Here is a 25,779-nt window from a genome sequence, read left to right on the forward strand (position 1 = left end):
CAGATATTTTCCCCATGCTGCCAGACTGCAGCAGTGACGCTGGAGCAGGATTTTCTCCCCATAGCTCCTTGTCCTTCAGCCAGCAGAGGGAGATGCTGCTCAAAGCCACAAAACAGACGCTTGCTCCAGAGGTTGTGCAGCCACCCAGTGCTGCAGATATGTGAGGAGCGGGATGCTCAGGACACATTCTGCTGCAGCATCACAGATGGGAGCTGGTGGAAGCGTAACAGGGGCTCTGGGATCCTGGAGGTGGCTAATATACAATCATAGATTCATAGAATAGTTTGTGTTGAAGGGACATTCACAGCTCCCCCAGTGCCACCCCTGCCATGAGCAGGGACATCTTCACCAGCTCAGGTTGCTCAGAGCCCCGTCCAGCCTGGCCTGGGATGTCTCCAGGGATGGTTCATCCACCACCTCTCTGCCCAACCTGGGACAGTGCTTTACCACTCACATTCTAAACAATTTCTTCCTCATGTCTGGCCTGAATCCTCCCTCTTAAGTTTAAAACCATCACCCCTTGTCCTGTTGCAACAGGCCAAACATTCTCTCCAGCTCCAAGACGATATAACCCCCCCAAAACTTAACCAGAAAATATTTAACCAAAAAAACACCTTTTCACTTCCAAAAATATTGAAACGCAAGACTTGGATATTACAGAAAATATAAATATTTGCTCTGGGTTTGTTGTTATTTGCTTGTTTTTTCCAAGCTGAAACTCTGGATATTTTTTTTCCCCCAGTTTTGATTTGTCTCAAATCCATTTTTGGTGTCTTTAGTGTTCTTGTAAACGCTGCATCTCTGTACCCATTGCTCAAAGGCTGAACAATAACATGGAGGGGGGTGTTGCGGAGGGTTAACATGGCTAATCAGGACTTGCCTAATAAGAAGAAGTGCTTAACGAGAACGCAGGGACTGCGCTGTGCTGGGTTTGGCTGGGAAAAGGCTTCGTGTTCCCAACACCAGATTTGGGACGACTGGGTTCCCTCGGAGTAGCGTTTCTGTCCCTCTCGTGCGTCCTCCCCCTGGCCACGGGATGAGATCTGTGGGTGTGAGGGATCCATGGGGATCCAGGGATGCTGGAGATCCCGCAAGCCAAAGGATCCAGTGTTTTTGTTTGAAGGGAGGTTTTTAAAGCAAAAGCCTTGGGGAGCTTTGGGGGGCTTTTTTAGGGACCCACATGAGATGTGTGTTTGAGAAGGGGATGGGATGGGGAGGGTGCCCCCCACATCTGGGGAGGGAGATGTAGGGTCCAGCACTGGGGCTGTGGGTGTGGGTGGGGGGTGCAGAGGTAGATGAGTGTCAGGGTGGGCACGAGGCGGTGGGTGCAAATGTAGGTGGGCACCCAGACATTAGTGATAAGTGGGTGCAGGTTTGGGTGGACACCCAGAACATGTGCAGTAGGTCAGTGCAGATGCAGGTGGGCATCCAGATGTGTGAGAGAGGTGGGCACAGATGTGGGTGGGTGTCCAGATGTGAGAGGTGGGTGCAGATGTGTGTGGGCACCCAGACATGCGCACTAGGTGGGTGCAGATATATGTAGGCATCCAGAAGTGCATGGTAGGTGGGTGCAGACATGAGCGGGCATCCAGATGTGTAGGATAGGTGGGCACAGGTGTGGGGGGTGTCTGGACATGCATGGGAGGTCAGCTGACGATGTTGGTGTGTGCCTGAACATGCACGGTAAGTAAGCACAGATGTGGCTGGGCATCCAGATGTGTGAGAGAGGTGAGGTGCAGATGTGGGTTGGCATCCAGACATGCACAGTAGGTGGGTACAGAGGCAGGTGTACATCCAGATGTGCAAGGTAGGTGGGTGCAGATGTAGGTGGGTGTCTGCACATGCACAGTAGGTGGGCACAGATGCTGGTGGGCACCCAGACATTCACAGTAAGTTGGTGCAGATGCGGGTGGGCTCCCAGACACACACAGTGGGTGGGTGCAGTTGCGGGTGGGCACCCAGATACACATGGTGGGTGGGTGCAGATGCAGGTGTGCACCTAATACGCGCAGTGGGTGGGTGCACCGCTGCTGTGTGCAGCCGGGAGGTGGCTGCCGAGGCTGCCGTGTCCGCAGCCCCGTGCGTGGGGCGCGGGTGTCCCGGTTGGGGGGGCGGTGTCCCGGCTGGCGGGCCGGGGTCCCGGTTGGGGGGCCGGTGTCCCGGTTGGTGGGGCGGGGTCCCGGTTGGCGGGGGAGGGTTCCCGGTTGGCGGGGCGGGGTCCTGGTTGGGGAGGCGGGTTCCCGGTTGGAGAGGGTGGGGTCCCGGTTGGCGGGGGAGGGGTCTCGGTTGAGGGGGCGGGGTCCTGGTTGGCCGGGGCGGGGCGGGGTCCCGGTTAGCGAGGCAGGATCCCGGTTGGCGGGGGAGGGGTCCTGGTTGGGGAGGGGGTGTCGCGGTGTCCCGGTAGGAGGGGCGGGGTCCCGGTTGAGACGGCGGTGTCCCGGCTGGCGGTGGCGGTGTCCCGGTTGGCGGGGCAGGGTTCCGGTTGACGGTGTCCCGGTTGGCCGGGGCGAGGCGAGGTCCCGGCCGGCGGGCGCGGGGGTCCCGGTTGGGGGGGGAGGTGGGGGGGGTCCCGGTTGGCGGGGCGGTGTCCCGGCTGGCGGTGTCCCGGCTGGCGGTGTCCCGGTAGGCGGGGGTCCCGGTTGGCGGGGCGGTGTCCCGGCTGGCGGTGTCCCGGTAGGCGGGGTCCCCGCTTGGCGGGGCGGTGTCCCGGCTGGCGGGGAGGGGCCGGGGCGGGGCCATGCGGGCGGCGCCTGCGCGGGGCCGCGGCGGCTCGGCGAAGTTCCGCGGGCCCGGGTAAGTTTTCGGCGGGGTGCCTCCGCTGCGCTCGGGTCCGACCCGGCCATGGCGTTCCGCCGGCGGGCCAAGAGCCACCCGCTGTTCAGCCAGGAGTTCCTGATCCACAACCACGCCGACATCGGCTTCTGCCTGGTGCTCAGCGTCCTCATCGCGCTCATGTTCGAGGTGAGACCCCCCGCCGCCCCTCCTGCACAGCGCTCCCGGGACCGGCTCTTTGTGTCCCCGCCGCTGCGGTCCGTGCGCCCCAAACTTTGGTGCCCCCCCCCCCCCCCCACAAGCGCTGCTTTGGCTCAGGGGGTGTCCAGGGCGCTGCACCCCAGCGAGGTGACCCCGTCCCGCTCGGGGTGCGGGGGGTGCCACCCCATTCATTCCCTCTCTCTCTTCCATCAGCAAAGAGGCGTCTCCCCAAGAAAAAGAAATCTCAGCACAGTGCTGGTTCTTGGGGCGACACATCCTTCTGCCCCCCCAGCCCTGCCCGGGGTGGGAAGGGAGAGCACAGGGGGTGCTGAACCCCCTTTTTCTGCACACCCTCCACCACTTTTGGGACGGTCTGTGCCCCGCGCCACTTCCCGAGCACCCAGGGGTGCAGGGAGAAGTCAAACCCTCGCTGATACTTCCAGCTACTGCAAAGGGGGGGGTGTGTGTGTCTTTTTTTCCCCCCCTTTTTTTTGAATATCAGCCGTTTTCCAGGTATTTTCTCCGCAGCACCGTGGGTCGAGCACCCGGGGGGGCTCCTGGGCCTCGTCCGGACGCCAGTGGCTCCTTGGCCGTTCCCCATCGCGCTCCATCCCCAGATGCAGCCTCTGCTCCCCCCCGGGAAAGCTTCGCCCAGCCGGGCCGTCCCAGTTCCGTGCGAACCGTGTCGGGAATGCCGCTCTCCCCTTCTCCGGCTCCTTCTCCCCCGCTTGCTCTTTTCCTTTCCTCGTTCCTGGGGGGGAGATGGGGAGGGTTGGAGGCCACCAGCACCACCACGGAGCTTCGCTTGGGCTCGGGGGCACCTCGGCCGGATCGGACCCCCCTCGTTTCCCCCGCACAAACCCTCCCCTGGAGCGCAGTGCCACGTTTCAAAGCGAATCCGGATGGGAAAGGGGCGGCCGGGGGAGGAAAAACTCCTTCTGCAGCAAATCGCGGGAGGAGGAAACCCAGTTCCTTAACACCCTCCTGGTCGCACCCCTCTTTTTTATTCATACCCCCCGAGCCTTCTTTTTTTTCCTTTTTTCTGCAAATGCATTGAATACACAGGTCGCTTCTAGTGCACAAAGCCCCTTTGATACCCTTATGCATGTATATATATTTATTTAAGGGTCAGAAAAGTTTCGAAACGAACCCGAAAGGGCCAGCTGTGTTCCAAAACCACATGCAAATGCTGCGAAGTTGGGCTGCAAGTTTCCTAGTCGTGCTTTAAAATAAAACAAGTCGCTGAGGTTGTGTCTCTCTGGCTAGGTTTGTCCCCACAGCTGGTTTTGCGGGGTGCTGGTGCCTGTGGTTGTGTGCGGGGAACCCCCATCCTGGTGAGGTGGTACCCAGGATTTTGGTTGACATGATGCTCAGAGGCTGTTTTTGAAATGCAATGTGTTTAAACCCCACCGTGGAGGTAGCAGCAGGGATGGTTTGGTGGCGTTTCTCATTTTTTTAACAATGTCTTTTAATTAAATCTCTGGTTGTTGAGAGGGAGCAATTTCCTGGATTCAGGGGATGGTGCTCGTCATGGATGGGTTTTGGCACTCCTCCCTCTTCATCATCCAGCTGCATCCCTGTTGGGCAGCATCTGCCCCTTTGCATGGAGTTTGGGACAACACTTTTGGTCCTTGTGTATTTTTTTAAATCATTATTTTATTTATTCCTTCTGCTTTCTTTCTCCCTGGAGGGGGAGTCAACCTCTGCTCTTCCCCAGGCTTCCAAACCACCCATGCCCACCTGTACCACCTCTGTGGTGAGTATTGGTGGCAGCTTGGGTATTTCTGCCTTTTGATGCGTTTTCGGCACCTCGTCTGCCCTACTGGGCAGGACGTGTCTGTCCCTTCTCCTCATCCTGATCCCCACTGTACTGCTAGGCTCCCACCTTTCCCAACGGCCATGGAGACGCGGAAACGGCCGAATCCTGCTCACAATGGGCTGTTTCCTGCAGGGGAGGTTTCTTTGGGGAGGCGCAGATTGGATTTTTAACCTTTTCCCAGGCAGTCCATGGCAGTTTTCTCCAGCGCTGCACTCGTGGGGATGCTTGAGGGGCCACCACGGGTCTGTCCCTCTGTCGCGGTCCATTCGGTGATGGACTCATTGACCTTGATCTCAAAGTGCAACTTCGAGACCGACTCTTACACCCTGCCCAAGCACGGCACGAGATGCACCCTGAGCATCCTTTTGGGTGCTCAACCTCCTCCCCATCCAAACCGATCAATGGGCTCCATCCGCCAGCCCAGTAATTTCTCCGCAGCGTAGAGCGGGTACCGGTCACGATGGAGTTACCAGTCACAATGGAGTTACCATTCACACCTTATTTGATGCCCGACATTATTCGACGCGCCGTTAGCACCGCGCCGGCTCCAGGGAGGGGATGTGGGGGCACGTTGTGTGAAGCTGCTCGCAGGTGTTATGGGCATGTTGGACTCGATTATTTGAGTGTTGTGCATGTTTTAGGTGTTGCTCGTGGTGGGAAGCCCACTGCTTCATAGAATACAGAAAGTCCTGAGTTGGAGGGACTCAAGGATCAGTGTCGAGGTTTTGATTGCGGGGTGACAATAAAACTGTCGCAGATGTATCGTTAACCCCCTCTGCCCCCTTCCCACTAATTACAGGTGATTGGGACAGAAAGAAGGACAGAGAGAAGAGAGTTGGAAAAATTAAAAACATTTTACTAACGCTGCTGATAAAATAGAGGAAAATAGTACAAAATACACAAAACCGATCTTGAAAGTCCCGGCAACTGCAGAGCCAGCAGCCGAAGTCCTGGACTGGACTCTGCAGCCAACCGGAGCTGGATTCAGTCTGTCACTGGCCTCAGTTCACAGGGTAACTCGCAAGGTCCTCTCCTAATGTCGCCATAAGGAAAAGGGACGAGATCCTCATGTCTCCCACTTTTATATGAAGTATTCACGTGAATGGGATGTTGTGCTCCATTGGTCAGTTTCTGGTCACCTGTTTCTCGTTGCCCCTCTTGCGAGATGTGCATCCATCCTTATCATAACCCTGGATTCCATTGCTGTGTCTACCAAAATGTGTATCTGGTTTTCCAGGAAAATGCAGCTAATACGGAAGCTTTAGCTGACAGGCAAATTCACTAAAAGAGAAACTTGTTTTTAACAAAACCAGGACAATCATCAAGTTGAAATCTTGCCCACCTCTCTGGCAAACCTGGACCAGGCTCTCACCACCATCAGTGTAAAAAAAAATGTTCCTCATGTCTGGCCTGAATCTCCCTCTTTTAGTTTAAAACCATCCCCCCTTGTCCTGTTTTCTGCCTTCCCATGTGAAACAGGTGCTCACGATCCCCACTCAGAAGTCACTTTGCATATCATCGTCTACCCTCTTTGCAGAAGAATGAAGCCAAGCTTAGGCTGGGTTTAACCTGCAGCTGCCTGGTCGCCTGTGTCAGATTGATCCGCCTCCGTGCGGGTTGAGTTTGGGATGACCTCGCTGGTTTTGGGTTTTCTGCATTAGATGGGGTCTGCTGTTGTGACCTGTGTATGATGGGGAAGCTGAGGCTCAGTCTTCTCCTTTATGCCAGAACTGGCTGTGACAAAACAGGCGCCAGGTCCTGATGTCTATGCATGGAGTGATGGGAATAAAGTTATAAAATATTATATTATAAGAGTTGCCGTGCCCTTGCTGGGCTTTCCTCTTTACGCCGAGCCCGGTGGTGAGTCACGATCTCCCAAACCCCACGTTGTGACACTCAAACGAAGGCAGCTGACGAATGAGCTGCTATTTCCAGGCTTCCTGCTAAATATATTTTCCCCTCCCTGCTCTCCTCTGTAGCACTCTGCAAAAATTACAGCCTTCCCATCGCTAACGAGGGACAACAAGTTGTGTTTCTGCCTCCCCCAGGTCTCTGCCAGATGTGGAAGCCGAGGTGTGTGAGCAGCTTGAGGGCCCGATAGTTCAGGGAGAGCATGGGGGGGAAGAAAACAAGCAGAATTTAGGTTTGCTTTGAAAAAGCGAATAAACAAGGTGGTGATAATTGCGTAGCGCTGGGGGACGAGCGGAGGGGCTGTTTGCTTTTAAGGGCTTTGGTCCAAAGTTTGGCCTTCAGTTTACTTATAGGGCCTGTGTCAATCCATACCGTGCATCGACGGGTTTTTCTTTCGGTGAACACTCCGGCTGGTGGGGGAAAAAGCAAAAACCCGAGTTGTGAGAAAAGCCTTCGGACAGCGTTTTATCTTCAATTAGAGTTGTTTTTCAAGCCCTGGAGATGTTTTCGCGGCTCAGACGGCAGAAACTCCCCCAAGCCTCCCCTGCTTCCTTCCTCCGAAGCTGTTTTAACCCAGGCAGGACCACGGGGGCACCGAGCGGGGGGAAAACAGCACAAATCCTGCAAATCTCACTGGGCTGAGGCTTTAGGGAAGGGAATTGGGTTTCTGAGAGTGACCTGGTACCCCTGGGAAGGATGCTCAAAAATGAGCCCTCGCTCCTGAAAACATCAGGGGTTGAGAGGTGCAGCGGGTGGGTTTTGGGGGAGACGTTATGCCGGGATTGGACTAAATGACCTTTGAAGATCCCTTCCCGTCCAAACCGTACTATGATTCTAAAAGCCACTTGCATGCCTGCAAAAGTGGAATTGGGACTTTGGTTTGGACTCTTATGTAGTGGGGAAAGGAAAACAGCATCTTCTAAAGAGATTGAGGGGAACTTGGCTGTTTTGTAGTAGGCAACAAACTCCAAGCTGATAGGGGTGTGAATTTTTCCGGTCGGTGCGTTATTGGGGAGCAGAGAGAAAGCTGGAGATAAAGGGGGAAAACCAGCAGCTTGAGGAGTTGGCCTCACAGCATAACCAAAAAGTGTAATAATATCTGGAGAGCCCCACTTGTGTCCCTGCCTGCAGCAGCTTTTCCTGGCGCTTCCTTTCCTGTACCAGCACCTTGTATTGGAGCAAACAGACAGCAAGCATCTTGTGCCTCTGAATGATCCCCATGTTGCTCTTCCCATTGCAAACTTCTCCTCAATGTGAGCTCTAAAGCTTTGCTGTTCCCGGTGCTCGTGGCTCCTTCCCAAGCCGAGAAAACCTGGTTTCTGCTGGAGGTGCCGTTGCTGGAGGTTGTGGTTCAGGTGTGTCCTGTTAAGCTGCTCCGTGATGGTTCTGTCTCTATACGCTATGCAGGGCTCTATAGCACTGGTGTATAGCATCTCTAATCCTGGGGTCATTTCTGAGCCCCTCACGCCAATAAAGCCCTTGAGGTGCTGGAGCAAGTTGAGAGAAGGGAACGGAGCTGGTGAGGGGCTGGAGCACAAGTGTGATGGGTTTAGATTGGGTATTAGGAAAAAATTCTTCCCCAAAGGGCTGTGGGGCATTGGAACAGGCTGCCCAGGGCAGTGGTGGAGTCACCATCCCTGGAGGGTTGAACAGACACACAGATGAGGTTCTCAGGGACGTGGTTTAGTGCCAGTGTTATAATGGTTGGACTTGATCTTGAGGGTCTCTTCCAACCAAAATGATTCTGTGAAACAGCAATGGGTGCACTGAGGGTGCTCGCGTTGACAGGATGGAGGGGATGCTGTCGTGGTTACTGCTGCAGTGTGGCATTATGGAGCCTGATGTTCACGTGATGGAATTCAGCTATGACCTTGGTAAAGTCACTTATCCCTCCACAGGTCAGGGTCGTGTTGTGAGCAACATCAAAAGGATGCAAGTCCCTCTGTGGGTCTGCAGGTTGTCCTTGACCTTCAAGGCTGGAAAGATGTCACTGGTGTCCTTCACCTCCAAGGATGAAGGGATGTCACCTTTGTCCTGCTCAAGCTGGTTTCTCCTGTAGGTTTCATGCTCCATCAGCCTTGGCCACTGGGAACCACAGCTCTTTTCCTATCTGAACTGAGATGTCCTCACAGTGGTTGCAAGGAGGTAGAGGTGACAAGGGTTTGCGGTGTGATCAGGACCATGGTGGGTCTCAGAGGACAGAGCTAAGCTGGACAATGAGTGTGCTGATCTGGATTTCTCATGCAATTGCAATGAAGAAAGCGTGGAGGTGTAAAAACGCTCACAAAATGAGATGCAACCAGTTGTTTGAGGCCTTGAAAGCCCATCTGAAGATGCTGCCTTGGCCATTGAAGTCCTGCTGGTGCCCACAGGAGTGTGTGTGGGAATGATATCCCGCACGTGTTCCAGTGTTTCCATGGTCAGTGTGAACATCTCCTGATCTCTTGCAGGAGAAACGATGCCTTTGATACCTGAGAGGAGATGTAAGGTGTGTGAGATGTCTGGAGGTGGATGAGGAACCCAAGGGTTCAGATTTGGGCCCTGGAGATGCTGCTGTGGCCCTTAGTGAAGGGCTGCAGGTGTGTGCTGGGGCCTCATCCATCAGATGGAGTAGAGAGGTAGTTTGTCTTTGGAAACTGGTCTGTCAGGAGCCTGTCTGCATCCAGGCAGTCACATTTATCTTAGGCTGTAAAACATTTTACGCAAGCTTTAGGAAACAACCCACTGCCTCTCTAACGAAAGGTGGAGGAGAGCAGAGGTGGCCCCGGAGCTCCTGGTGGCCAGTGGGAAGCAAAGGCAGATCACAGAATCCCAGAATGTGAGGGGTTGGAAGGGCCCTGGAAAGCTCATGCAGTGCAATCCCCCCATGGAGCAGGAACACCCAGATGAGGTTACACAGGAAGGTGTCCAGGCAGGTTGGAATGTCTGCAGAGAAGGAGACTCCACAACCATCCTGGGCAGCCTGGTCCAGGCTCTGACACCCTCACTGGGAAGAAGTTTCTTCTCATATTTAAGTGGAACCTCTTGTGTTCCAGTTTGAACCCGTTACCCTTTGTCCTGTCACTGGCTGTCACCCAGAAGAGCCTGGCTCCATCCTCCTGACACTCCCCCTTTCCATCTTGATCCCCAGGAATGAGTCCCCCCTCAGTGTCCTCTTGTCCAGCTCCAGAGTCCCAGCTCCCTCAGCCTTTCCTCACACGGGAGATGCTCCACTCCCTTCAGCATCTTGGTGGCTGCGCTGGACTCTCTGCAGCAGTTCCCTGTCCTGCTGGAACTGAGGGGCCACAACTGGACACAAGATTCCAGGTGTGGTCTCCCCAGAGCAGAGCAGAGGGGCAGGAGAACCTCTCTGACCTACTGACCACCCCCTTCTAACCCACCCCAGGTACCATTGGCTTCCTGGCCACAAGGGCCCAGTGCTGGCTCATGGTCATCCTGCTGTCCCCAGGACCCCCAGGTCCCTTTCCCCTACACTGCTCTCCAACAGGTCATTCCCCAAATTACACTGGAACCTGGGGTTGTTCCTGCCCAGATGTAAGACTCTACACTTTCCATGGTTATATTTCATCAAATTTTTCCCCATGTGGAGATGGGACAAAACATTGGTTGACCTTTGAGCGGATAGGGGAAACCTTCCTGCCAGGCCCTCTAGGTAAGAAGAACAGGAGAGTCCTTGCAAGCCATGTTGGGGCTGAGCACCGTGAGGGAATTTCTCCACACCCAGAGATGCTCCAGGGTCATTTTCTCAGACCCACAAGTGTGGCTTGTGGCCTGTCCAGCGGGTTAGGAGACTTCTCCTGGAGGTGATCTCTTGTTTCCAGCCGTCAGCCAGGATGTAAAACTGAGGCACGGAGATGACCTTACAACCCTTGAGGTTGTAAAGAAGGTGTGTAGTACAGCGCCGGACACACAGGGGATAACTCTGCCCAAGTCCTGTGTAAATTTTCAGTAGCTGTGAGCTTGGTTAAATGCGGTGAAGTGTTACATATTCATGAAAGTTCTAGGAACGCCTGTACATATTCATAACCTGTCCCCAAGAAGGCGGTTCTTATTACAATGAGTTCAAGAGCTCATTGCCATGGTCTCCATCGCCGGCTCCACCTGGTTGCAGCTGTGCAGTGATCGTGACCCTGCGTCCTCTTCTCTGTGCACGGCACCTTTGGTCAGTGTGATGAGTTGGTTGGACTCAGACTGCTGAGTTGGTTAAACTGGCGTATCTCCTGTGCCCAAGTTTCTGTTATCTAGCTCACCCCAGGATGCACCAAGGATGCACCCAAGGATTATTATCTTTGCAAGGCGTCAGCAAGCTCCTGTTTCTCGTACAATAAGTTACACAAAGCGAAGCAAGGCTAGGCAATAGTGATGTGGGTTAAGGGTTAGCTCACTGTTGGCTCTTGAAGTCTTTAAGTGTTAGTTCTTTCAGTGTTAATTAGTTAATTGTTAATTCCCTGTATCAAAACCTTCAGCACCTGCCGCCGTCAGCGCATCCCGACGCGTCCGCCTGTCCCTGCGGCATTGTGTGGTTGTTTCATTCCCTGCGCTGGCTTGTGAGGAGGTTTGGATGTAAAGTCCAGGTCTGGTTGTGCTGTACTGCTCTGGGATGAAGCAACTTCGCTTTTCGTAGCCAGCCAGGTTGGCAGGAGCTCAGTGTCTCCCTAAGGCAGCGTGAGGCCGGGCGATGCGCCTTGTCCATTACAGCCGCAAACGCTGCCTGTGGTCAGTTACCCAGTGCCAGCTCAGACCTCAGCACTGTGAATCTGCCGCTTTCGCCACCACTGAAGAGGCTTGCAGACCTCACCAGCCTAAGGTCAGAACACAGTGAGAGACAGAACAATTTGGTAGGGAGGAAAGAAGGCAGCAACTATATTAAAAGTGAACGTTTCTTTCCAGTGGAAAAGCTAGACTGAATTTTTTAGATTGGAAAGGTAATGAGATACTGTAGCAATAAAGGAAGGCAATAGTGCATATAGCAGGATGGAAAGTTGTACTGTGCACTGGGTGAACACACGTTTTGTCAGTGCAATTGCTGCAGAAGGAACAGATCTTCCTTTTCCTTCCACAACAGTAAGGGCCCAAAGGCAGGACATACAGTGAGCTTCTATTTCTCAAGGGAAGTCGGCAGAGCGCTTCTCACATCTCCATTCCTCCACAAACAGAGCACAACAGATGGGATTTCTTTATTTAAGTGGAAAACAATAATAATAATCCTTAAAGATCATGAGAACAGGCTGCGGAGTTTGCTGTTGTCCAGCGGAGCCACCGGCTGGTTGCTGAGCGCTCGCGGGGGTGGACGGGAGCACTTGGCAAAACCCCCGTGTCCCCTGGCAGCTCCATCCTGCAGCACGTGCAGCAATATTTCCAGCTGTGGTTTTCATAGCTCTGAAACAGTCGCAGCTCCGACTGCGTGAAATGCAGCTCATCTCCATCAGTGTTTGATGGGCATGCGAGTTTTTTGCGGGGGCTGGTTCTTAGGAAGCTGGGTGTGTGCAAAACGTTGGGAGGGTGGCTGAGGAGCTGTCGGAAAGGTAAAAATCTCTTATGATCAGCTGCCGGTGCAGGGTAGGATGGGATGGGGGCATGGACAGAGGTTGACATCAGGTGTTTTGCTGTGGACCCAGCTCAGAGTGTCATCAGTCTCAGAGATGCTGCTTTGGGGTGTCCTGGAGATGCAGCAAGATGGGATCATGGAGTCATAGAAGAGATTGGGTTGGGAGGGACCCTCAAAGCTTATGGGATCCCACCCCTGCCATGAGCAGGGACATCTTCACCAGCCCAGGTTGCTCAGAGCCCCGTCCAGCCTGGCCTGGGATGTCTCTAGGAATGGTTCATCCACCACCTCTCTGGCCAACCTGGGATAGTGTGTGGTCTCTAGAGGGGTCCAGCTTCACCCATCCCAGGGCTCTTATTACTAGAAGCATCTCTGCAAAAGTGCAGGGGCTAAATACAAAACCTATGGGGCTTCGAAGCCACCGAGCTCGCTCAGGTGCTGGATGTTGTCATTTCTACCCACCCCGAGCTCCCGGAGTGAATGGAAATGAGGGATGGTTTTAATTAACACAAAGGTCTCTCTGGGCCATGCTCCCAGTGTCCCCCAAACAGCAGGTCACTTGTGACGATGGTCCATGCCATGGAGGGATGATCACCCCAAGGCAGAGCAGGGACCTTCCCCTGTCACTTTGCCTGGTGACGATGGTCCATGCCATGGAGGGATGCTCACCCTGAGCATCAGCTTAACTGGTGGCTTTTCCAGCTGCATTGCTTTTCCAGGTTTCTCCCTCTTTTATCCACCCCTTTCTCCTCAAACCCCAAGTCCCTTTGGGCACACTGCTTCCCTAGCAATCCCCTTGCTGAAAGGCACATCTCCCTGGATGCTTTGCCTTTCCCAGCGATGTCAGAAAGGGGAATAAATAGTGGCAGAGGAATGAATTTAACAACTGATTTTCATTTTTTTCTCTCCTCTGTGTGTCTTTGCCAGGTTACAGCCAAGACTGCCTTCCTGTTTATCTTACCTCAGTATAACGTCAGCGTGCCTACAGCAGGTAAGAGATGCTGAGATAGAAGGGGGAAAAGTGAAGTTTGAGAGGCTCAGAGCATTCTGGTTGTGTCTGCCAGTGCTTTTTTAGGGTTTCCTGCAGTGGTCAGGCCGCTTGGTGTGATTTGCAGGGCAAGGATTCTCCTCCAAACCTGGTCCGCGGGATCAGATGGCCCGATTGCACGTCCTGATTGCTCTGTACCCTGCCCGGGAGCAGGAGGGATTTAACTCTTTGTAAGTGGCGGGAGCCATGCAGGTGATTGCTGTCTCACTCTGTTTATCAGGGATGGGACAAGGTGAGAGTGCAGAGATGCAGGTGGTGCACAGCATCCCTGCTGGAAGCAGCTTGTGGTCCTGATGCATATGGAGAATAATTCAAGGAGACTCCGTGCTGCTGCAGGTCCAAGCCCGATGGACCAGAGGATGTGCCCCAGTTTGTATTTTGGGTTCTAGTTGCTCTGTTCCTAGCCGAGAGCCCCTCCAGGACGGGCAGAAATCTGGGCACTGGTTTGGGGGCAGAACGAGGGGTTTTGGATAAAACCTTGGAGCCAGGATCTGCCAAACGCCCGTGGCACAGAGCCTGGCATGGTGGCACAAAACTGCAGTTAATTAGAAGCATTTGAATGATCATCAAGGGAAGAGCGGGTTGTTTGGATTAGTGGATCCAGGATGAGGCAGACACACGGGAGATGAAAGTTCTGCCCTTAAAATATTTGAATTGAATGGCTGAAGACATCATCCATCTTCCAGATTAAATCATGGTGCGTGCTCACTTGTGGCACAGTGCAGATGACTTCTGCCTTGGTGCCAAGGGATTTATTCTTCCCTGTTACCAGAAATCTCAAGGGGACACACAACTACACACAACCATCTCGCCGGGACCAGGTATTAGGTATTGATGTAGGATCGAGGGCACCCTCAGTGAGTTTGCAGATGACACCAGGTTGGGTGGGAGTGTTGATGTGCTGGAGGGCAGGATGGCCATGCAGAGGGATCTGGATCATTGGGCTGAGGCCAGTTGTCTGAGGTTTAACAAGACCAAGTGCCAGGTCCTGCACTTGGGTCACAATGACCCCATGAACACTACAGGCTTGGGGAAGAGCGGCTGGAAAGTGCCCAGTGGAAAAGGCCCCAGGGATGTTGGTGACAGCGGCTGAACATGAGCCAGTGTGTGCCCAGATGGCCAAGAGGCCACCAGCGTCCTGGCTGGTACCAGCACTGGTGTGGCCAGCAGGCCCAGGGCAGTGACCGTCCCTGTGCTGGGACCTGGGGAGGCCAAACCGCAAATCCTGGGGGCAGTTCTGGGCCCCTCAGCTCAGCGCACAAAATGGCAGCATCAGGGGCATCAGAATCACCTCAGGGCTCAAAATGGCGGCCCCAGGGGTGGCGGCATCACCTCACACACAAAATGGCAGCGTCAGGGGCAGCAAAATCACCTGAGGGCTCAAGAAAGGCCTTGAGGTGCTGGAGTGATTTGAGAGAAGGGGAAGGGGCTGGAGCACAAGTGTGATGGAGCGGCTGAGGGACCTGGGGGGTTCAGCTGGAGAACAGGAGCTGAGGGGAGACCTTCTGAGCTCTGAACTGCCTGAAAGGAGCTTGGAGCCAGGGGGGGTCGGGCTCTGCTCCCCAGGAACAAGCGCCAGGAGCAGAGGAAACGGCCTCAAGTTGCGCCAGGGGAGGTTGAGGTTGAATGTGGGGAACAATTTCTTCCCCAAAGGGCCGTGGAGCATTGGAACAGGCTGCCCAGGGCAGTGCTGGAGTCACCATCCCTGGAGGGCTGAACAGATGTAGATGAGGTTCTCAGGGACATGGGTTAGTTCTAGTGTTGGGTTAATGGTTGGACTTGATGATCATGAGAGTCTCTTCCAACAAAAATGATTCTATGATTCTGTAATGTTATTTCCTTTAGTTTTGCAGTTCTTTTATCTTATACTGGAGTTATGAGCTCTGTGACACAGGCAGCGTCATGGTTTGCACAGCCGGGGTGGCTCCTAAGGACCTGGTGTTTCCACATCCTTACGCCAGGGGTTTTCATAAATCCTGTTCAAATCTCATTCACGTAGCTCACATCTTAGAAATCTGGACTGCAGCTTAGTTCGAGGGTAAACAGGGCCAGTGACAGACAAGCCACTTCCCAGCAGTGATATTAGTGGGGGATGGATCAGGGTGAGGGAGAGCGTAGTTGGGGTGGGCTGAGCTCCCCATTGCAATGCTCTCTGCACCGAGCCATGGGGACAGCAGCTTTCCCGACTCTGCTGCTTCCCTATATGCTGTAGGGCTGCAAATAGTTGCCTAAACACAGATGTCTTAGGTATTTTGGTTGCTGTTGGGTCTCCTGTTGCTGCAGAAGAGCAAGGCATCCCATGGGTTGTATTTCTCATCCGCCAGCGATGTGCCGCTGTTTCAGATCTCTTAATAGTGCACATTGTCTGCATTTGGGCAGCTGAGTCCTGCTCCAGCAGCTTTGAGAGTGAGTGCGAGAGACTCGGTGTTGAAGGATCACAAAGTCATAGACTGGTTGTGGATGAAGGGACCTCTGGAGATCATCCAGTCCAACCCAGCTGCTAAGGCAGGGTCACCAGAGCAGATCACACAGGTGGGTCCAGGCGGGTTTGAATGTCTCAGAGCAGGAGACTCCACACCCGCTCTGGGCAGCCTGGGCCAGGCTCTGGCACCTCCCAGCAAACAAGTTTCTGCTCATGTTCACATGGAGCCTCCTGTGTTTCAGTCTGTGCCCATTGCCCCTCATCGTGTCATTGGGCACCACTGAACAGAGTCTGGTCCATCCTCTGACACCCACCCTGAGATATTGATCCCATTGATCAGATCACAGAATCCCAGAATGTCAGGTCCCTTTCCCCTACACTGCTCTCTAATAGGTCATTCCCCAACTTACACTTAATCCCTCTCAGCTTCTCTTCTCCAGCTCAACAGCCCCAGCCCTCTCAGTCTCCTCATCACAAAGATGCTCCAGACACCTCAGCATCTTTGTGTCCCTCTGCTGGACTCCCTCCAGTAATTCCTTTGTCCTTCTTCAGCTGAGGAGCCCAGAACTGGACACACAACTCCAGATGGGGCCTCCCCAGGAGACAGCCTCCCTTGACCTGCTAACCACACTCTTCCTAACCCCAGCCAGAGCCACTGGCACAGCCTCTCTTTTCATCCAAGCTGCATGTTTGGAGTAGCCTCCCCCTACTAACCCTCGAGTCATTTGGATCATGGGGATTTGACCCAGCATTCGGTCTCTTGCAGATGGGGAGCTGGTCCAGTATCACTACGGGCCCAAGGATCTGGTCACCATACTCTTCTACATCTTCATCGCCATCATCCTGCACGCGGTGGTGCAGGAGTACGCTCTGGATGTGAGTGATGTTGGGTGTCCCAAGTCGCCGAAATATCTCAAGTACCACAGGGGGATGTGGTCCTGCTGCAGTTAAATGCTGGTCTGGGGGTCGAGCTGGTGATGAATGAGCCTCTGTGAAGGGGCTTGGTCTCTTCTCACAAGTAACAAGTGATAAGATGAGAGGAAGCAGCGTCAGCTTGTGCCAGGAAGGTTTAGATTGAATATTAGGGAAAAATTATTTCTAGAAAGGCTTGTTGGGCATTGGAACAGGTGATGGAGTCACTGGCCCTGGAGGGTTTAAAAGACACTGAGATGAGGTTCTTAGGGACATGGTTTAGTGACAGCGTGAGGTTTATGGTTGGACTTGATGACCTTGAGAATCTTGTCCAACCAAAACGATTCTATGAATTGTTTTGGTTGGACAAGACTCTCAAGATCATCAAGATTCATCTCCGGGGGCTGGTTGGGATGGGGAGGAGGATGGAGAGTTGTTGACCCACTGGTTTATGTTTTATTTTCCTTTTCTCTCTGCACCATCGCAGAAAATCAACAGGCGGCTCCATCTCTCCAAGGTCAAACACAGCAAGTTCAACGAATCGGGCCAGCTGGTTGCCTTCCACCTCACCTCCATGGTTTGGTGCCTGTACGTCGTGGTGACGGTGAGGAACGGGGCTGGACGGCCTTTTGGCTTTTCCGTGTGGGAATTGTGGTTTCTGGAGCACAAAAACCCAATGGCAGCAGAGTCCTCACCCAACCCCCGGGCCAAGATGGGCACATTTCAGTCAAGATTAGTTCTCAAGTATGGTGGGTTTTTCCAGCAGTTTGGGGAGGCGCTTCTCCTGCTTCATGAAATATTTTTGGCACTGGACCCCAGACATTTTGCCTGACCCGTCATCTCCATCTGCTGTTCCAAGACCTGCCAACTTTCTCAGCCCCTTTATTTTCCTCCTTGTTGTTGTTCAGGGTTTTAGGGTTTTAGGATGCCCTTTGCAGGGTTGTGGGGCTAACACGCGGACTTTGTGGTCCCTGTTTGTGGTACCTCAAAGGAACACATCCCTTCACTGCTGCCCATGGAGTCCAGCCAGCAGATCACAGAATCCCAGGATGTCAGGGGTTGGAAGGGACCTGGAAAGCTCATCCAGTGTAATCCCCTCATGGAGCAGGAACACCCAGATGAGGTTACACAGGAAGGTGTCCAGGCGGGTTGGAGTGTCTGCAGGGAAGGAGACTCCACAACCTCCCTGGGCAGCCTGGGCCAGGCTCTGACACCCTCACCGGGAAGAAGTTTCTTCTCAAATTTAAGTGGAACCTCCTGTGTTCCACTTTGTACCCATTGCCCCTTGTCCTACCATTGGTTGTCACCAAGAAGAGCCTGACTCCATCCTCCTGACACTCCCCCTTTACATATTGATCACGATGAATGAGGTCACCCCTCAGTGTCCTCTTGTCCAGCTCCAGAGCCCCAGCTCCCTCAGCCTTTCCTCACACGGGAGATGCTCCACTCCCTTCAGCATCTTGGTGGCTGCGCTGGACTCTCTGCAGCAGTTCCCTGTCCTACTGGAACTGAGGGGCCACAACTGGACAGAATAATCCAGCTGTGGTCTCCCCAGGGCAGAGCAGAGGGGCAGGAGAACCTCTCTGACCTACTGACCACCCCCTTCTAATCCACCCCAGGTACCATTGGCTTCCTGGCCACAAGGGCCCAGTGCTGGCTCATGGTCACCCTGATGTCCCCAGGACCTCCAGGTCCCTTTCCCCTACACTGCTCTCCAACAGGTCATTCCCCAACTTACACTGGAACCTGGGGTTTTTCCTGCCCAGATTCAAGACTCTACACTTGCCCTTGTTCTATTTCATTAAATTTTCCCCACCCAACTCTCCAGCCTGTCCAGGTCTCTGAATGGCAGCACAGCTTCCAGTGTCAGCCACATGTCAGATCTCATTTCTGGGATCTGCTGGTGCTGCTCCTGCCCTGTGGGGAGGGAAGCTTCGAAAAACAGTCAGTGACACTGTGTTTGAGCTGCCCGCGCCCTGTGCAGACGCGTCCGTCACCAGTTGTAGGGCTGTGACCTCCTGTGCCAACCCATGTTACTGTGCTGCCCAGCTGCCCCACGTGTGCAGAGCAGGTCACCTTTGGCAGCATTTGTGTGTCCCCTGGCCTCCCCCCACAGAAACGAAGGGCTCAGGGCAGGCAGGGCATGGATGATGGTGGCAGGGAGGGGCTGGGCAGGATGAATTCCCCGTGCCAGCATCTCTTTGCAAAGCCCAAGGTGGCACCTGTGTGGCAGGAGCTGTGCAACTGCGGAACGAGGAGGGAGCCCCATCCTGCAATGTGCCCTGCAAGCATAGGACACGAGGCTGAAGACAAGTGCAGGCAGGTGGAAAATTAAACTATGCAGTGTGTATTAGTTTTGTAGGTGTTTTCTGTTCCACTTTCTCTTCAGAAGTGCTTATTTTTGTGTAAGTGATACTGGGGCTGGAAATGCCAGTGAGGAGGAAGCTTCCCCAGTCCATGCACACAGTTGCCTGGAGCTACAGGCATCTCACCCCACACCTCCATAGAGTCATAGAATGGTTTGGGTTGAAGGGACCTTCCCAGCTCCCCCAGTGCCACCCCTGCCATGAGCAGGGACATCTTCACCAGCTCAGGTTGCTCAGAGCCCCGTCCAGCCTGGCCTGGGATGTCTCCAGGGATGGTTCATCCACCACCTCTCTGGACAACCTGGGAAAGGCTCTCACCACCCTCACTGTAAACAATTTCTTCCTCATGTCTGGCTTGAACCTCCCTCCTTTAGTTTTAAACCATCACACTTTGTCCTATCACAACAGGCCCTGCTCAAAAGCCTGTCCCCATCCATCTTATGGGTCCCTTTTACGTATGGAAAGGCCACAATAAGGTCTCCCTGGAGCTTCTCTTCTCCAGCTGAACAGCCCAACTCTCTCAGCCTGTCCTCCCAGCAGAGCTGTTCCAGCCTCGCATCATTTCTGGGGCTCCTCTGGCCCCTCTCCAGCAGCTCCATGTGTGTCCTGTGCTGAGGACCCAGAGCTGGACCAGCACTGCAGGGGGGTCTCACCAGAGCGGAGCAGAGGGGCAGAATCACCAACCTCAACCTGTTGCCCATGCTCCTTGTGATGCAGCCCAAGATACAATTGGCCTCTGGGCTGCAAGTGCACATTGCTGGCTCATGTCCAATCTTTCACCCCCCAGCACCCCAAGTCCTTCTCCTGGGGGCTGCTCTCCATCCTCAGCCCATACTGATGCCAGGGGAACATCCCTCCTGCATTGCCCAAACTCCAAAACAACCTCTCCTGAACTCAGGACCTCCTGTGCAACCAGGCAAGCAGCCTTCAGTCCCCAAATGCGAGGGGTCTTGTGAAACTTGAGCAGGATGCTAGAGACCCCTGACAGCGGCGGAGCTTTGGGGAACTCAGCCTTGGCTCTTGCAGGGGACATGGTTTTAACGAACGCTGAAAGGACCCGAGTGTCACCCCCAGTTCCTAATTTCTGTGTAGCATTAGCCCTCCCCATCATAACCACGTGCTGCCTGTTTGTTTTGCTGAATGCTCACGTCTCTTCTCTTTTTCAGGAAGGATACATATCAAACCCCCGGAGTCTGTGGGAAAACTACCCGCACGTTTATCTTCCGTAAGCACTCACAAGGGCATTTTGTTCTTGGGCTGACCGCTTCCTCTCTCTGGCTTTTCCCTGTGGTGGGGAGCGGGTGCTGACAGCGCAGCGCCCTTTGTGTGCACCCTGCTGCAAGGATGCTGCACTGGGACCCCAGGAGGTGGGGGACACCTCATTCTGTGGCCCTGGGGAGGGTGTTCACAGGGGAATTCTGCTGCGAGGAAGGTCCTGTGGGCTTGGTTACTCATCCTGCCTGCATCACTTTGGACAAGTCGCTATTGCTGTTGATTTTTCATAGGAGAAATGAAGTGGGGGATAATGCTCCCTTCTTGGGTTTTTGCAAGAGTGAGATTTGTTGAGGGTGTGGAGACTGTAGCACAAACATCTGGGTATGGATAGCTTGGTTCAACATGTCATTTCAGCCCAGAAATGATGCCTCCTAAATTATAGTCATAGAATAGTTTGGGTTGAAGGGAACTTCCTAGCTCCCCTAGTGCCACCCCTGCCATGAGCAGGGACATCTTCACCAGCTTAGGTTGCTCAGAGCCCCGTCCAGCCTGGCCTGGGATGTCTCCAGGGATGGTTCATCCACCACCTCTCTGCCCAACCTGGGACAGGCTCTCACCACCCTCAGTGCAAACAATTTCTTCCTCAAGTCTGGCCTGAATCTCTCCTCTTTTAGTTTAAAACCAAATCCCATGGCTTTGAAGCAGTGCTGAGGTTGCCTGGTGCCTGTATCCTCAGGGTCACACCGTGGCCCAGGCCAGCTCAAACAGCTCATCCGTGCATTTCAGGTTCCAGGTGAAGTTCTTCTACCTGTGCCAGCTGGCGTACTGGCTGCATGCCCTGCCGGAGCTCTACTTCCAAAAAGTTCGCAAGGTGAGAGCCAGGTGGGTGCTCCCATGCACCCTGGGGGTGCTTGAGGTGGTTGGCCCACCGGCTTTGGGGAACACACACGTCACAAGAGGGCGGGCGGAGAGGTGCGAAGGGCTAACGCGTCTTTTTGCCCCTGCCAGGAGGAGATTCCGCGCCAGCTGCGCTGCATCGCGCTCTACCTGCTGCACATCGCCGGCGCCTACCTCCTCAAGTGAGTTGGCTGCTTCGACAGTATGTCCCACAGCACGGGCGGCACTGAGCACGTCCCTCTGTGGTGCGAGTCACCCGGGGAGCCTCAGCAGGGCTTTTGAAGGGGGTAAAGAATCACAGAATCATTTTGGTTGGAAGAGACCATCAAGATCATTAACCTGACACTGTCACTACCCCATGTCCCTAAGAACTTCATCTCCGTCTGTTCAACCCTCCAGGGATCGTGACTCCACCACTGCCCTGGGCAGCCTGTTCCAATGCCCAACATCCCTTTCCATGAAGAAATTGTTCCTAATATCCAATCTAAACCTTCTCTAGCTCAATGTGAGGCCATTCCTTCTCACCCTACTGGTTTTTATTTTTAATTTTTCCCAAGTAGGAAGCAATAGAACAAGCGTTTAAAAAGCAGATGGTATTGAAGTTGACCTCCCAACTGCAGGCCCTTAGTCAAACAGTTCTCACGGACCCACAAAGCTGATTTTGAGGAGGTTCAGCGATGTCATGCGCATGTGCAGGCAGTCCCTGCTGACAGGGCATTGCAAAGCAAATGTTAACCGGGGACCCAAAACACAGGCTGAAGGTGCAAATCCCCTGGGTGCGGGAAGCAAGCTGGGATGTTGTCCCAGTGCAACGTGGGCAGGAAAACACTTATCCTGCCTCTGAGTGTGTGCATGGAGCAGCAAGGCCAGGATAGGACTTTGTGTCGCACGCATCCCAGCTCTGCTGCTGCTTTGGGCTGTTTGATCACAGAGTCATACAATAGTTTCTGTGGGAAGGGACCTTCCAAGCTCATCCAGTGCCACCCCTGCCATGAGCAGGGACATCTTCACCAGCTCAGGTTGCTCAGAGCCCCGTCCAGCCTGGCCTGAGATGTCTCCAGGGATGGTTCATCCACCACCTCTCTGCCCAACCTGGGACAGGCTCTCACCACCCTCACTGTAAACAATTTCTTCCTCATGTCTGGCCTGATGTTCTGGGGACAGGGATTGCCCCATCACAATCCTGCCCCACTGCTGTGGGATGTCTGGCTTCGAGCTGGCACTTGCTGCAGCGCTGGGGTGGCATAGATGCTGGATCTTCCAGTATAAGTTGGGGAATGACCTATTAGAGAGCAGTGTAGGGGAAAGGGACCTGGGGGTCCTGGGGACAGCAGGATTACCTTGAGCCAGCACTGTAACCTTGTGGCCAGGAAGGCCAATGGTACCTGGGGTGGATTAGAAGGAGGTGGTCAGTAGGTCAGAGAGGTTCTCCTGCCCCTCTACTCTGCCCTGATGAGACCACACCTGGAATATTGTGTCCAGTTGTGGCCCCTCAGTTCCAGCAGGACAGGGAACTGCTGCAGAGAGTCCAGCGCAGCCACCAAGATGCTGAAGGGAGTGGAGCATCTCCCGTGTGAGGAAAGGCTGAGGGAGCTGGGGCTCTGGAGCTGGACAAGAGGACACTGAGGGGGGACTCATTCATGAGGATCAATATGGAAAGGGTGAGTGTCAGGAGGATGGAGCCAGGCTCTTCTGGGTGACAACCGATGATAGGACAAGGGGTAATGGGTTCAAACTGGAACACAGGAGGTTCCACTTAAATTTGAGAAGAAACTTCTTCCCGGTGAGGGTGGCAGAGCCTGGCCCAGGCTGCCCAGGGGGGTTGTGGAGTCTCCTTCCCTGCAGACATTCCAACCCGCCTGGACACCTTCCTGTGTAACCTCATCTGTGTGTTCCTGCTCCAGCGGGGGGATTGCACTGGATGAGCTTTCTAGGTCCCTTCCAAAACCTGACATTCTGTGACTCTGTGATCTGGAGGACTGAGGTTGACCAGCCCGGTGATGCTTGTTTTCTCCTCTTCCCTCCTAGCCTAACCCGCCTGGGGCTGATCCTTTTGCTGTTACAGTACTTAGCCGAATTCTTCTTCCACATGGCCCGGCTGGTCTACTTCACAGATGAGAACAACGAGAAGCTGTAAGTAGCCACACTGGCCATGGTTCCCCACTCCAGTGCCCGGGAGAAGCCATCGGAACAAGAGTGGCTCGTTCTCACCTTCCAGGTCAGTGCTGCTCCTGCTGACACCTCTGCTTGTCCTCCCGCAGGTTTAATGTCTGGGCTGTTGTGTTCGTGGTCACCAGGCTCTTCACCCTCACCTTGTACATCCTGGTCATGGGCTTCGGGCTGCCACGGGTGGAGAGCCAGCCTCTTGACCCCGAGAGGGGGAACTTCTTCAGCTTTCTCTTCAACAACATCCTCTTCAGGTAGGAATGTTCCCTTCCTTGGTTTGTGTTAGTCCAAGGTGGTTTTGGCTGGATTTGGGAATGTCAGTGGGGATCTGATCCAGGTTCCTTGAGCGGTGAGAGCCTGTCCCAGGTTGACCAGAGAGGTGGTGGATGAACCATCCCTGGAGACATCCCAGGCCAGGCTGGACGGGGCTCTGAGCAACCTGAGCTGGTGAAGATGTCCCTGCTCATGGCAGGGGTTGGACCAGATGAGCTTTGAAGGTCCCTTCAACCCAAACCATTCTATGATTCTATGAAGGACTTAGTGTGGAGGGAGCGAGGATGCTGTGGAGCCACAACAGGAGGCAAAACGCAGCAAATAATTTGTTAATGGAGTGAAGTTGTAAAGCACAAGCCTGTCTTAGAGAAAGGCTCGTGGGCTTTCCCTTCTGCACCTGTGACTGTGCTTACATGGCTGTGGTCAATGAAAAGGAGCTTTCCCTTCTGCTTGGATGTGTTTTGCTGCCCGTTGACGTGGAAGGCAGAGGATGGGATGGGTTCCTCAGGCCTTGCGGTCTGGTCTGTCGACACTGGGAGCCTTTTGCACCCACAGCAGCTGTAGGTTCAGATCAGAAGCTTTTTGGAGCTGTGAACTGGCAGGCCTGAGGATTTGAGGGATGGGGAATTCTTCAGCTCCCTTCCAACCACATCCACTTTTCAGTCTTGCAGAGCAGCTGGAGACATTTTATCTTGACTGTGGAGACTGTGGTTTGGGCGTTGGTGGCTGAGATGATCCTATTCATCCATTCCTGCCCTAAAGTGTTAAGACTCAGCAATGCCCTGAGCACCCGAGAGCTTTATGGTGGGGAGGGAAAGGGAATTGGCTGCCTTGAGCTTGGGATATGGCAGAAAGCAGAGGTGTCCTCAAGTGTGGTGGAAGTGGCTGAAGGACCTGTGGTGTTCAGCTGGAGAACAGGAGCTGAGGAGAGACCTTCTGATCTCTGAACTGCCTGAAAGGAGCTTGGAGCCAGGGGGGGTCGGGCTCTGCTCCCCAGGAACAAGCGCCAGGAGCAGAGGAAATGGCCTCAAGTTGCACCAGGGGAGGTTGAGGTTGGATGTGGGGAACAATTTCTTCCCCAAAGGGCTGTGGGGCATTGGAACAGGCTGCCCAGGGCAGTGCTGGAGTCACCATCCCTGGAGGGTTGAACAGAGATGAGGTTCTCAGGGGCATGGGGCAGTGCCAGGGGTGGGATAATAATTTGTCTCTATTATCTTGAGAGTCTCTTCCAAGCAAGATGGTTCTGTGGTGGCTGTGGGGACAGCACCTGCTGCAGCCACCCAGAGGACGTTGTATGCGGGTGGGATCTGTGCTGGTGGTGGCCGCGCTGCCCTGTTCTCAGCCTGCCTCTTCTCCGCCCCACCAGAATGAGTGTGCTGCTGTTGGTGTGCCTCTTCCAGGCCTCGGTGATGTGGCGCTTCATCCACTTGCAGCTGCGGCGCTGGCGAGAGTACTGGAACGAGCAGAGCAGCCGGAAGCGAGCCGCTGCCACCAGGCAGCCCACAAAGCCGCCCAAGAGGGACTCAGGTGAGTGCTGGGCCAATGTGGCTGTGTTTGCACCACTGCTGCGGGTCAGCATCCCCATGCAGGCGGTGCTGTGGTGGAACCTCCTGTCCCTCCGCGATGAGCGTGCGGGTCCGCAGTGGGATCATCCCATGGCAATGGCTTTATCCATGTCTGCACAGCTCTGCTGTGGGACGGGCTGGGAGAGCTAGGTGTTCAGCTGGAGAAGAGAAGCTCGGGGAGACCTTAGTGCAGCCTTTCCAGACTTAAAAGGGGATGATAAGAAAGATGGGGACAGACTTTTTAGCAGGGCCTGTTGTGATAGGGCAAGGGGTGATGGTTTTAAACTAAAGGAGGGAGATTCAGGCCAGACATGAGGAAGAAATTGTTTATAATGCAGGTGGTAAAATACCAGCCCAGGTTGTCCAGAGAGGTGGTGGATGCCCCATCCCTGGAGACATCCCAGGCCAGGCTGGATGGGGCTCTGAGCAACCTGAGCTGGTGAAGATGCCCCTGCTCATGGCAGGGGTGGCACTAGGGGAGCTTTGAAGGTCCCATCCAACCCAAACTATTATATGATTCTATAGGCCAGTCCCAAGAGAGTTGAAGTTTTGGCCTGTGCAAGGCACAAAGTTTTTCTCTCTGCCCCCAGGTTACCATGAAAACGGAGTGTTGAAAGCAGAGAACGGCACCTCGCCGCGGACCAAGAAGCTGAAATCGCCGTAG

At 54.2% G+C, this 25,779-nt stretch overlaps 1 protein-coding gene across 1 annotated transcript; it reads left to right on the forward strand.

The window, feature by feature from the left end:
* Positions 1 to 2,841: 2,841 nt before the first annotated feature.
* On the forward strand, positions 2,842 to 25,779 carry TRAM2 (translocation associated membrane protein 2; the record flags this gene model as incomplete). The annotated part of the gene is made up of 11 exons (XM_080342464.1): positions 2,842 to 2,961; positions 13,179 to 13,242; positions 16,488 to 16,597; positions 17,121 to 17,237; positions 20,166 to 20,224; positions 21,001 to 21,085; positions 21,223 to 21,293; positions 23,140 to 23,244; positions 23,373 to 23,531; positions 24,917 to 25,077; positions 25,706 to 25,779. 11 exons carry the CDS (start codon positions 2,842 to 2,844, stop codon positions 25,777 to 25,779), a joined length of 1,125 nt encoding a protein of 374 aa, XP_080198590.1.

Source organism: Nesoenas mayeri (assembly GCF_963082525.1).
Source record: "Nesoenas mayeri genome assembly, chromosome: 3".
In the NCBI taxonomy this organism is placed as follows: Eukaryota; Metazoa; Chordata; class Aves; order Columbiformes; family Columbidae; genus Nesoenas; species Nesoenas mayeri.